The sequence below is a fragment of the Corvus brachyrhynchos genome, unplaced genomic scaffold, assembly GCF_000691975.1.
Source record: "Corvus brachyrhynchos isolate BGI_N302 unplaced genomic scaffold, ASM69197v1 scaffold10, whole genome shotgun sequence".
Lineage (NCBI taxonomy): Eukaryota > Metazoa > Chordata > Aves > Passeriformes > Corvidae > Corvus > Corvus brachyrhynchos.
The window spans coordinates 4,688,494-4,701,495 of NW_008236180.1; the positions used below are offsets into that span (position 1 = coordinate 4,688,494).

Genomic DNA, 13,002 nt, shown 5'->3' on the forward strand with positions numbered 1-13,002 from the left:
TGGCTCACAAAAAAAACGGAGTAGCCGTGATTTGGGCCAGTTCCACGAAGAGCTGTGCTGGCACAGCATGGGGAGGGAGGGAGGGAGGGAGGGAGGATGAGGGAGCCGAGCTGCTGTTCCTCGTTGCTTGTTTTCAGAATGAAGAGAGACTCAGCCTTTGGAGATGCTAATTTATCCCGTTTCACAGTCAGTGAGTTTGCTTATAGCAATGAAAGGAAAACAAACAGTCGAACATCTTCAAGGTCTAGTGCATAGATGTACCAGCACAGCTGCAGTCTGTGTGCGGGGCTGTGACACAGCGGGGCTGCCTCTCGGTCTGTCACTGCCACGACGGGGTCACAGGGGCAGCCTGAGCCCTCTCCAGCACCTTTTCACATTTTGAGTGCACTGACAAAAGGATCATGAAGGTGGCAGATTTCTAACCCTGGGCACTGCTGGGTCAGGGGCATCATATCACAGCAATGCCCACAACAGCTGCTCTGAGCTCCCTCTGCCTCCTCCTCCTCCTCCCCCTCCTGAACACATGAGAATCACTAACAACGGAGCAGGTGGGAGGCTTGGCTGTGCATGCACATTTTTAGCAGTGAAACCACCAGCAGTTTCCAACTGGGATTGAGTCAGCAGCAGCTCGAGTCTCTGCTCACACGTCCCAGCAAACACGGGAGCGACAGCCAAAGCCAAGCCAGGGTGGCTGGACAGCAACAGCTGCTGCTGGGCCCCTGAGGGCAGAAGGGAATGGTTTGGAGGCACCAGGAGAACTGATAGAGGTTTAAGGACAGAAGTTCAGTAGGGACAGGCACAGGCTGTCCTTTGGTCACAGCAAAGGGTTCATCTCCAATCCTCACCTTTTCTGCTCGAAGTTATGGCCAGTGCACACAGTGTGAAGGGCAGCGTGGCACTTTGACTACAACACAGCAGGACATGAAACCCCGGGCAGAATGGCCCTGCCATGCAGGAGGGGGAGGAGGAAAGAGCTCCGTTAGCACATCAGAAGTATCAGGTGTGGTTAGGAGTGCTAAGGATGTGATTTTGTCCCTGAAGAGTCAGTGCCACTGCAGGATCACAGGGTTTGGCAGGACAAGATGAGAAGTGTCAACTGAAACCAGTTACAAAGGTGTCACTGGTGTTTGGGGAGAAGCTGGGGTAGGCCAGGTCTGTGGCATCCTCTGCTTTGTTAATGTCATAGCAGTTTTCGTTCACTGATAACTACAGTTCTTCTCATGTTGCATTAGTAGTTTCCCAGGTTAAAGTTCAAATAAATTCTTGTTTCTGCTTCTGACGTGCCTCTTTTTAAAGTCTGAGGGGAGAAATTAGGAAACAACATCTACTGCTCTTTCTTAGGCAGGTTATTCCATCTTAGAGGTTGTTTAGGAGGATGCTATCCCTCCATAGGATTCAATGATCAGAAACTGGAATAAAACTGGGACATGAACCAGACTATAACTGTAGAATAATGAATAATTGTGCTATTTCAAACCCATGGAACACAAAGAGGGGTTTTTAGCATATGAAAGACTCCGGGAAAATGCATGCAGCTAGACTGCTGGCATTTGTAATGTTCCCAGCTCAGAAATTATTCCCAGGACTTGAGTGAACAAGCTGGCATCAGAAGAAGAGTGAGGAAGCAAGAGTGGGACACAACAAGAGCTCTAAAAGTTTCTTGGCAAAGATCCACAGAAAAGTAAATGGTTTTCAGGTTTGAGTGCAAAACTAAGCTCAGAGACCCCAAAGGCATCAAAGACAGCAGATATGGATGTTGATCTTTTCTGTTTTACTTGTGCAGGAGAGATTGAATCCTTGCCATGGTGTTTGATGCTTTCCTTCCAGTACTGCTCCTTTGGGCATGAATGGAAGAAAAATGACTGTAACAACCTCAGTTACCTCCATTGTTCTGTTTTTCCCTACTTCTTCTTTCTTCTGCTTCCCTAATGCTCACTTTGCCTTATCATCTTCCCAGCCACAGAGGATGCAGGGTATTTTGTCTGCAGCTGGCTGGTAGGATGATCAATGTAATCCCCATTTCCCCAGCATTTTCAGGGCTGATTTCCATCTCATTCCCCGATGAGCTAATCCACATAGCTTATAACACCTCCCTTTTGGATAAGTTTCTCTAGACATTTATCAAGAAACTGGACTCAAGGAAATTCACTGGTGTAGAGACAGACAAGCAGAGAGATGCAGCTGTGAGATGCAAGATTCATGCCCAGTCCTTAGAAAGCCACCCCCATAACATCCCCACCTGGCTCGATGGTCCCACCTGGCCCTCCCCCACTGCAGTGATATCCATCAATGAGACCTTTCCTCCTCTCCCAGGATATCTTTTTGTTTCCAGCCCTTTAATTCTGGTCCAGCCAAGCTGTTGAGTCATGGAGAAAAGGCATAACAATCTCTGCTGCCTTGTTAACAGCATTGCTGGTTACTCCTGTGGTTATATCTTACTCCTGAGACAGAGGTAACACCTCAAAAAGATGCTCTAGCAAAAATATCTGTCACTGAAAGGTTCTCAGCCTCTGCCAGAATCCACCTACACCAGGTGGGTCAAACTCTCAGTGCCCAAAATCTCCCAGCAGAAAAGCTCTTTGGCTCAAGGAATTGGGTTACAAAGCTCTGGCACAGGCTCTGTGAAACTTCATGGACTAAATATCCTTGATTTCAAGTAAATAAAACTACTCATGGGACAAAATTTAGGAAGATAAATGGGCAAATTGTTTGTGCAGGTTGTCTGTCTCCTAATCAATAGCCCTGCTGGGACCCAATTGTGTTAAAGCCTGACCCTTCCTGTTGTATCTGAAATAATCAGACAAAAGCAAATGTTACTTGAAATTCTATCAAAATAGATCAAATCCCAAGACAGTCAGTGAGGGAACGTGAGCAATTTTCAAAAACAGTTGATAAAGAAACATAAAGGAGCTCTGTCTCAAATCACCTGCAGTCACTAATTTGAAGAGGCAGAACAGCAAGTTCAGAACTGGGAATTTGGCTGCACTGGCTTAAGTCAGAAAAGAAGAGTAATTACCTGCAAATGCAGATATTCCTCACTGCACTGCTCACCTTCCCCACTTTGACCATTTCATGGTAATAATCTTCAGGTCTGCTCTGCAGGCACTCCTTTTACCTCCCTGCCTTTGCTGCCCACTGCTTTCACCTGCCAGTTATCACAGCTTTGGAGTTTACACTCAGTGCTAAATTCAGAACCATTCTGAACCAATTTAATGCAGATTTGCTTTGTTTGTTGGGTTTTTTTTCCAAGGAATAGGTAAAGCACAGTTCCAAAGCTCTTTGACCTGTATCAACAGGTCACACAACACCTCAACTCCCAACACCTGTGCAGGGTGTTCCTGTGAATGTGTCTCTTCCAAACACTGTGTTCCTGCTGTGCTGGAACCTCCAGCTCCTTTGACCTCTCCTTTTTCTTCTGACTGGAGCTCTGTCTGCAACAACTCTTCATCTGAGCTGAAAGGTTTCCATTTTATATGGCAAGACAAGTCTGGAGAGCTCCACAGTGAACAGAAATGTTACTTCTGTTACTTCTGTTACTTCAGAGCGGCATTTCTGTGCATTTTCCTGTATTCTCCAAAGGGAATGTATGTCATACTGAAAATATTAATTCTTGGGAGTTTCTAGAGAATGAACACATGTAAAGCCAAGGACTACTTTAAATACTTACAGGATGCAGTAACCATATTTTATCTCACTTTTGTTGCAGGGTGGCTCCCACAAGAGTCTGACATGTTCCAATGTTCCTTTAGCAGATTTTCTTAGCTCTATAGGATTTTTCCTTACTCACAGGAAGACGTAATGTTTGGACTCATTGTCTAAAAAACTCAATTCTTCTAAGGTAAACCTGTTCTCCTTGGTATTGATGTGGCAATCTGCTTTCTAAATGTGATACATTTGCAGCTCAAAGGTTGGCTGTAGCTGTATGACACCCAGGCTGCCAGCCTGCATGTAACTGCAGAAATTACACATCCAGAAGAAATACACAGGAATGTGCACGATGCTCCATTTTTCACCTCTTAACAGCTTTGAAAAACCTGTACTGATACTTTTTGTGCCCCTCTGCTGTAGGGTTAGGGTTTAAATCAGAGCTCAGGAAGGTTTGTTTCTGAAGCAGGGGCAGGTTATAGGCAGTGATCCAGCACAGCCTGAAGCAGTGTTTGCAAAGAAGGAGGAACATTTTTCTCCGTATCTGCATGGTTTGTTGCAGACACATCTCAGCTGATGGCAAGGAAAGGGGTGTAACATGACAATTACTTCCATGTCATATGGGTAAAAGCCAGACTTGGAGCTATTCAGTATTCCACCTGATAAAATGTAAAGTAGCTACTCAGCCTGCAGGAGAGAGACATGGAAAAGGCAGTAGGTTAATCTCCAGCTCCTCTCAGCACACGTTTGTGACTCATGTAAGGCTTTGCCTGAGTTACCAAGCCCCAGAGAAGGAGTGGAACAGTGGTTTGCCACATCACAGTGAGGTGATTTCTGGCTGCAATGTTGGTGTACAAAACACCCCTGCAAGGAAACCATCAGCATTCTGCCAAAAGCAGAAAGAGCCAAGATGGTGCTAGACTTTATTACCTTGGCAGCCAGCAGAAAATGCAGCTTTACTCCAGTGGATTTGCCTCTTTGGTCATGAGGTGCTATTCTTCTCTGTGCTGGGGACACAGAACAACAATGGACATAGAGAAACCACAATCAGACAAACAGGCAGAAATTATTTGTTATTTCTGAGCATTTCAATACACTATTTCTTCTTCTTGCAAGTCTGTCAGCCTGAGTGTCCAGCTGTGCCTTTTTTCTTGCTGTGGGATGTGCGATGTGAGTTGGAGCACTGCAGTTGTGCAGACAGATGGCTCCCCCAGACAAAGGCTGTGGCTGTGGAGTTTGATTGACTTGTCCATACAGAAATGATGGAGCATTAAAAAAACATAACACATCTGCTATTCGGGTTGCTGCTTCTTTTGGAGCGTGTGGAGTTTTCTTCCAGAGATTTCCAGGGAAAAGCAATGTCTTCAGCTGCCTCCGCCCCAGCCATCAGGGGACAAAACCTGTGTGTGGAAAGGATGGAGCCACTGAGCAAATGAATAAATCAGTGTCAAGGTCTGAGAAGGAATGGCACAGAATTAATCCCTTTCCCTTGTAAACCTTTTATTCCATGCCAGTGAATTTCTTCATCGCCCAGGTCTTTGTACCACTGAGCCTCCATGAAATGTAAATGTAGGAACTGAGGAATTGTTCCTCGCTCCATCCCCCATGGAAACATTGCTGGGGACATGAAGAACTGATTCCCCATGATCACTCCCCACCTGCCTGACTACTGCTGCAGTTATGTATTAATCCCTGAAAGATGGCTGAGGAACAGCCCATGGAGCTGGCTTTTATCCATGTGGATTGCATGGGAATCACCCTGACTGCTTTTCAGAGGAGGCTTTGCAGCACTGATGGTGCCTGAAGGATGAACAGAGGTCTCTGCCTGGCTGAAGAGAAGTAACCAGAGACCAGCCATAAAATCATAACTTCTGTACTGACATAGTCAGGACTTACCTCTTCTGTCGGCCTCATAACATCCAGAGATATCACAGCCCCCTGGATACCCAGGCTGCCCAGGCTGCCCTCTGGCACCAGGGAAACCTGGAGGACCGGCATTCCCAGGGTAACCCTTCGGACCTGGTTTTCCCTGCACAACTTCTCCTGGAGGGCCTGCAGAAGGAGAAGCACTGTAAGCTGTAGCACATCTGCTTTAGCAGTGTGATACCTCTTCTGTATTTTCCTCCATCCTACATGGCAGGTAATTTTCTGAGCATGGCTTCCTCATTTTGGTGGACAAATAGGACCTGCCTGTCGGAAAACATGTTCTGAATCCCAGTAACTGAATCCCAGTATTCTTGACCTTAAGGGTGCCCAGCTTGGCTAAAACTGGAGCCTGGTTATGAGAACACAAAATCCACCTACATGTTAATGCAGAGAATCACCTTAACCCCAGGATCCATCCCAGAGTCATTGGGTTTTGTGTCTCACATCTCAGCTATAGAAAATGAAATGAAGAATGTGTTTGACCACACTCTTTTGACAGTGCCTGGTTTGTTATGCCAGTGGAAAACTTCCCACAGACCCCAAGTAGCAGGGATCAGGGTGGAGGAGTACGCCAAATCCTCACAGATTACTCACAAACCCTTATGTTCCACGAGCTGAATTTTCAGAGCTTCTGTCTCCTGAGCATCTGGTCTTGCATGCAAAAAGGCAGCAAAACTAAAACTGCCTGGATGTGTCTCAGGTCCTTAAAATACATCATCCCCTGGGAATGGGTACCAGAGGAAAGAAGCTGCCTGGAGTAATCTCTTGCATCTTAGCAGAGAGGAACCAAGGATGCTGCCAGCAGGGCTGTGGTGGGAAGGTCAGTCCAACCCCACCACAGTGCTCCTTCAGCTGCATGATGCTTTGAATCTGAGAGCTGGTGGCCATCACATGGCCTAGCTGGATCAATAAATAGAGGTTGTGGTCACTCTACCTGTTCTGCCTCTGGGTCCTTGGCTCCCTTCCTCACTGGCTCCAGACATCCCTTTCTCTCCTTTGGGCCCTGGGGCACCTATTCACAAATAAGAGATAAGTGTTGCTTCACTGTATTTCAAATTTAACCCTGCATTGAGGCTCCTGCAGTCTCCCCACGTGTCAAAGTGGAGTCACAGCCCTTGGCAACACTGAGAAACGTCCATCTGCTTTCATTCAGTCCGGGCACCTACTCTTGCTGTGACCAACAGGACATTGATTTCTTTGATCCACACAGCACTGATTTGCAGCCCAAGAGGGGTGGGAATGAACATTTTTCACAGCGAAATTCATAGCAGTAGTGTTACTGCACCAGCCTGAGGGTCAGGTCCACCTCTGTGCCCTTCATGCACATCAGACAAATCACAAAGCTGAGCTGTCTCTTTGACCAGGTGCTGGTTAGCCAGGATTGCTGTTTTCATGTTAAATTACTCATGAAACCAGCACCTCTCAGAGAAAACAGGTACATTTTGACGAAATATGATTTTTCATTGTTTTAAGATGAAAATATTTCGATCAGCCATGTCCTTCAGGTGGACATTTTCATTGAAATTCATCTTCTCCCATCTCCTGCTCAGCAGGCTGGAAAAATCTGCAGGTTGTTATTCCCTTTTCTCTGAAGTGACATTTTGATAAACTCTGGAGATACCAGCTAGGACTGATTACTGCAGGAGGAAGGAGTTAAACAGAACATTTCCAGTTACTCCGAGGTGTTAGGACACTGCTCAAACCAATGTTTTACTTTTTATTTTGACGAACAATTACTTGAGCCACTGACAAACATCATCTGCAAATCCAAGCAAAACATCTTCCCACCTTTCACTCATTTGTGTCCAGTAACTGAGGCCAATTCTGAGATTTCATTAATCTATTTCTTTAGTCACATCTGAGTCTTTCATTGTTGAAACTACTGCTTCAGAAACTTGCTTCCCCTTTAAAGATTGCTTCAGTTGCCTCATGCCCTCCATCAGCGTTTTCCAACACTTCTCATTTCTGCCCAAAGCCGATCTGTTCCACCACCATGTGTTCACCCAAAAGGCTGCTTCTTTTGCCTTTCTATAGGAAAAACCTCCTGCCCTCTAAAATTAAACTCTCCATGCCCCCCAAACCTACAAATGGTGCCAAACTGGCCTTTCCCTCAATGCAGAGCTTGAAGATAGAGTGGGCTCCATCTGGCTTCTCCCTACTCGTTGAGATTTATAACTTGGGTGTCTCTTCCTAGAACTGAGAAGTCCAAAAGGAAAACAGCAATGAAATTAGATAATATCATGGATTATCTTTACATTACTGCTTGAGGCACTGAGATGTTTAGTTAAAGTATCAAAGATACAGTGAAAAATGTTTATGAACACTTCTGTCCATACCTCTCTCTCCTGGATACCCATCTTTGCCTGGCTGTCCAGGGATGCCATTTTCTCCTTTTTCTCCACTGCTCCCAGGTGGGCCTGGAGGACCTGGTGGTCCTGGTTCTCCTGGTTTTAACCTTTCCTCCCAAATGGGAACTGGTTTCCTTGCATGTTCATGTATGAATGAATCAAACTTCAACACATGAGCTGAGAAGGCAAGACAGAAAAAAAATGTTTCCTTGGCTGAGAAATTCAGAAGAGACATAAAAATCAAAGGATTTTGTCTAAAAAGGTACTCAAAATGATCAGCTAGTGCTAAAAAGCTGTCAGTCCCAACTGAGAAAGGCAGAAGATGAAGATGGGCAGCTGAGTGATGACTTTGCTGCCTGACCTTGGACAAGCCACTGCTTCTCTTCACACATCACAGCACAGGAGCTTTACAAAACTGCCTCATCTTGGGAGGAATCAGCACATATCACTGAAATAATAATTTCTCTCAAATTAGTTTCAAGCTTCTCCATTTAAGAAATAAAGGAGGCTTTGCAAAACACCAGAGGGTTTTGCAAATAAATATTTCACAGGTCTTCTCTGTGCTAATGCCACCTGCTAAAGCCAAAGTAGGGCTTAGAGCCTGAGATGGGACATGTGCTATCTGTGGTGCTCAGCAGGCTACAGGGTGGTGGAGCTCCTGGGATCACTACAGCTTCAGGCTGTCTCTCCTCTGGTTTTCCACTGCTGGAGAATCACAGGATCACAGACTCACAGGATGGTTTGACTTAGAAGGGACATTAAAGCTCATCTCATTCCACCCCCTGCCATGGGCAGGGACAACTTCCACTAGCTCAGGTTGCTCCAAGCCCCATCCAATCTGGCCTTGAACACTTCCAGGAGAGGGGTTGGATGATATCTTCTGTGTATGCATTTATGATAAGAACGCACTAACAGTATTTACTAAAATCACTGAAGAGATAAGTAATCAAGTGGCAGTCCACATGGCACTAGCAACAATCTTCATTAAATAACACAGATCCCCAACCCCCCCCCCGCCCTGCCCTGGCACGCTCCCGGGGATGGGCCAGCCACAGCTTCTCTGGGCACCCTGTGCCAGGGCCTCCCCATCCTCACAGGGAACAATTTTATATCTGATATAAATCTAATCTTCCAGCTTAAAGCCAGTGCCCCTTGTCTTATCACCACATGAACGCACTCGGGAGTTGGGCTGGTTGTACTCACTCTGAATCATCCGCTCACAAGCCTGGCTAACGAGCTGGTAAATTGTGGCCAAAGACTGTGGCTCCCCCTAAAATGAAGTATTTTTTTTTTAAATTAAGAAAAAAAGGAAGTATTAATATCTTTTAGAAAGGATCGATATCCTAATGCATGATAGCTTTCAGCCCATTCATTTTCTCAGCTTGCATTCCAGAGATATTAATTACTGTGAAATGCAGCTCTATTTATTTATCACGAAGCTCTGAAACCAGAAAATTGAAATTGGAAACATCAATAATTGCTTTTCTCCTGCACATCAAAAGGCCCAGACTGAATCTAAATAATTACCAAAAAACGGAGAGCAAATTTCACCCTCAAATTTTATCAGAAAAGATGCTAAGTCTATAACTCAGTGTTCTGTGATATGTAAAACATTTAGTATGATCAGATATTACAATGTCCTATCTTTGACTCCATCTTCTATGAATATTGATTCTTCCTGTATTTTGAATAAATCATGTATAAGGGGCCCTCTAGAAAGTTTTAGTAAAGCAGGGAAAAGTGATAAAAATGCAAAAACCTGCTTAAAAATAAACACTGACTGAAAATTCATACCTAATGCATGTACTTCCAGAACTGTTATAAAACATACATCTCTGGCTGGATCACAGTGCAGATAATCCAGGCTTAAAAAACTGCTTGGTGCAACACCCAAGGAAGGGGGAAATTGAAAGTTCCAATGTGAAGAAAAGTGTAGAAAAAGAAAAGCTGGTGGGATCGGAAGGAGAATGGTCTTAAAAATTATAATTCTGAGGCATTAACTTGAGACAAAAGCACCTCATCCCTGTCTGAAGACAAATTTGCATAAATCAATCTTGGCAATGACTCCTAGAAAGACATGGCATTTTAATTTAACCAGAAGTCAGGATGAGAAAAACCTGAAAAACTTCTTTTCCCAACAAAATAACCTTCCAAGGTAGTGTGGATGTCCTGACTGCCAGGGTTCTGTACTGGGGCACAGACAATGATTATTGCAGATGAGTTCCCTTTTGCAACACATTAAACGAGAACAAAGCGGGTTTGGACTTTTTCCTTCTCAGCAAAGAATAGATTTGTGTTTGACATTTCTGCTTCATTATTACAAATGATACTAAGGAGCTCCTGACTGCTGTGGATTATTTATATCCCACCAGCCCAGCCCCTGCAGGTGAAAGGAAAGGCAACAAGCAATAGGTACAGTCATCACTGGAGAGGTCTGGCTTGCATTTGTAAGCAAAGGTTGCAATTCAGGTTACCACACCCACTCTTTTGAGTGTAGGATGAACTGACAGTGTCACCTGGCACCAGAAAAACTCACTTTCTCTCCTCTTTCTCCTTTTGGACCTGGCAGTCCCTATAGGGAAAAAAAATTAAAAATAAATAAGTTAAGGCATGGAAGAACAGAAAAGAAACAAAGACTTTCAGTGGGGGTGTGGGTTACATTAGTGGGACATGGAGCACAAAGTTTGTTTCTCACACTCTTGTTGTTTCCTTCTGGCAGTGCTTGTAAGAGCTTTAAGTTATAGGAACACTTTGTTATTATAGAAAAATAATAATAAATCAGTAACTGGAGCAGTGGGATAAGCACCATCTGCAGGGGAGCAGAAATTTCTCAGCTGTGATCTTCGAACAGATTTCCCAACTGGGCAGGTGGTTTTTAACATCTGAAGAGAAGAAATACCTGCGACATTTAGATCTGGGGTTTCACCTACAAGCCCAATGCTGGCTGCTATAGCTCAGGAGTGACTCTCTTGCTTTATTCTAGAAGCTTACACCAGAAATTTGTTTAGATTTTGTGTAGCAGGTGAATCTACAGAGGGCGAAGGGAGGTGGGATTTGTTGAATGTTTTATCAACAGATTAGTAGCCTGGGCTTTGACTGCCCAGACATTGCCTTAGGAAGGATGAGTGTGAATTTAAAGCATCCTTTAGACTCTGAGGGAGAGCTGCTGTGGGAACAGCTCATTTCCATTCAATTGTTCCATGCCTTGGCCTTCTTTGAGACCCAAAAGCAGAAACCTACTGTTGGCCCAACATCACCCGGAGGTCCCTTCTCGCCACTGCTGCCTCGGGTGCCTGTTGCTCCTTGGAAACCCTGCAGACATTAAAAATCCAGTTATTTCCAAACTTCTTTTTCTGTTCAAGGGCTACAGGGCCTCCAGCAGTGTGAGTTTAGAGGACTCAAGCAAGGGAACAGTAGCCTTAAGTTTCCTGTCCAGCCACGAGCCCACTGTTAAAAGCACATTGTGTGTGTGAGTTACGTTCACATCATTTCCCATCACCATCTCAACTATGGCCAAGCCAGCAAAGCTGAGTTTTACCAACAAACTGCAATGCAGTTTATACTCTAGAGGCTTTTGATCCTTCATTACATATTCAGATTTAGACACAGCCTAGAGCACAACCCTTTTCTTCAGCCTCCCAATACCACATGGTTGTTTTCTTTTTCCTTTAAAACCTGTGCTGGCCTCTAATACTTTACAACATTAACAGCAGCTTAGAGAGTGGGAAGCACCTTCTGTGGTCATTCATCTCCTCTTTGTGAAGTTTCTGTGCCTTTTGGAGCCATAAAGGGAAGAAAAAAATTAGCCAAACACAACTAGCAGAAATACTTTCTTTTAGAATTTTCCAGCTATTACATTTAAACTCAGTAGATATTAGCAACTTTTCTGAACAGTGAAAATGAGAAAAGTTTTCAAGGCAGCACCAGAACAGCTTGCAGAGCCTGCTCTGAAGATGACAGTGCTTTCCTCATATTTAAAAAGCTGAGGCTCAACCCTGCCAGCTCCACATCTTCCCAGGATGAACAAGTCAAAGTTACGAGCTGAATTCAACCTTGGCTCCCATAAATAACTTAGCACAACTACTGCCAAATTCCTTATAATTCAGCAGTGAGACTCAGATGTGAGATTCAGCTGTGAGAATCAGTAACTTATCAGGTCCACCAGCCATCAACTAAACCCAAATTTGGTTCAGTTTCCCAAGTAAAATGAACTGTTCCTGTGGTGCCTTCCAATTAACAGCTGTAAATCAACAGATCTCAAAGTTCTGCTCCAGCCCTGGCAGCAGATACTGGCAGTGATGTGGGGGGAAACCTTTCACACTGCCTGCATCCTCCAGCTCCTGCTGATTTCGGTCTAGCAAGCCAAATCACCTCCAACTCAACCAGCAGTTGGAAAGCAGTAGTGTCAGGAAAGTGAAAATAGCAAAACAAGAATCTCCGCGCTGGGATGAAGCTTCCTCAGGACTTGCCAGAGGAAGCCAAGAATTTTCTTCTCACACTGAGAGTGGCAGGGAAAGGGGGCTCCTGCACAATGTGCCAGGTGTTCCCCATGGTACCCTGCGAAGGGGGTTTGCCCTGACACTTTCAGGTGAAACCACGAAACTCTGCTGAGGAACAGATTTTGATGTGCATCACTCACAGCGAGTACTCACCCTTGGTCCAGGAGGTCCTGGAGGTCCAGCTGTGCCTTCTAGTCCCCTCACACCCTGCAAAACCAAATCCAGTCATTTACTAATGAGAGGATTCTAAGAGACCTCATAGGCAGTGAGATGTTTTTCCATGTGCTGCTTTTAACAGGAACTTGCTACAGATGGGTAAAAAAAGCATCTGTCGAGCAGGAAGAAGGGTGGCACCTGCTCAAATTTGGCCAAACTTGAAATGATCCCATTTTTTTTCCCCAGTACCTCTGGCTTTTTGAAAAGACCATTCACTTCTACACTGAGTGCATTGGGATGTTTTGGGTCTCTGCTGGGACACTCCCAGCAGATTTTTAGGCAACCTCACATAAAACCTCAGGGGTGAAGTGTTTTACCTTTGCGCCTTGAAGTCCATCCCTGCCTGGAGCTCCCTGCACACCAGGAAT

General features: G+C 44.9%; 1 protein-coding gene across 1 annotated transcript in view; it reads right to left on the reverse strand.

The window, feature by feature from the left end:
• Nucleotides 1-3,192: 3,192 nt before the first annotated feature.
• COL20A1 (collagen type XX alpha 1 chain) overlaps nucleotides 3,193-13,002 on the reverse strand; it is a 53,494-nt gene continuing 43,684 nt past the window's right edge. The window contains exons 32-40 of the mRNA XM_017734122.1: nucleotides 12,952-13,002; nucleotides 12,572-12,625; nucleotides 11,160-11,231; nucleotides 10,456-10,491; nucleotides 9,123-9,189; nucleotides 7,908-8,096; nucleotides 6,506-6,583; nucleotides 5,542-5,697; nucleotides 3,193-5,045 (exon numbers count right to left, since the gene is read on the reverse strand). The exon at nucleotides 12,952-13,002 is cut by the window's right edge and continues 2 nt beyond it. Of these exons, the coding sequence (XP_017589611.1) occupies nucleotides 5,032-5,045; nucleotides 5,542-5,697; nucleotides 6,506-6,583; nucleotides 7,908-8,096; nucleotides 9,123-9,189; nucleotides 10,456-10,491; nucleotides 11,160-11,231; nucleotides 12,572-12,625; nucleotides 12,952-13,002 (717 nt within the window). The 3' untranslated portion in view covers nucleotides 3,193-5,031. The remainder of the gene's footprint in view (nucleotides 5,046-5,541; nucleotides 5,698-6,505; nucleotides 6,584-7,907; nucleotides 8,097-9,122; nucleotides 9,190-10,455; nucleotides 10,492-11,159; nucleotides 11,232-12,571; nucleotides 12,626-12,951) is intronic.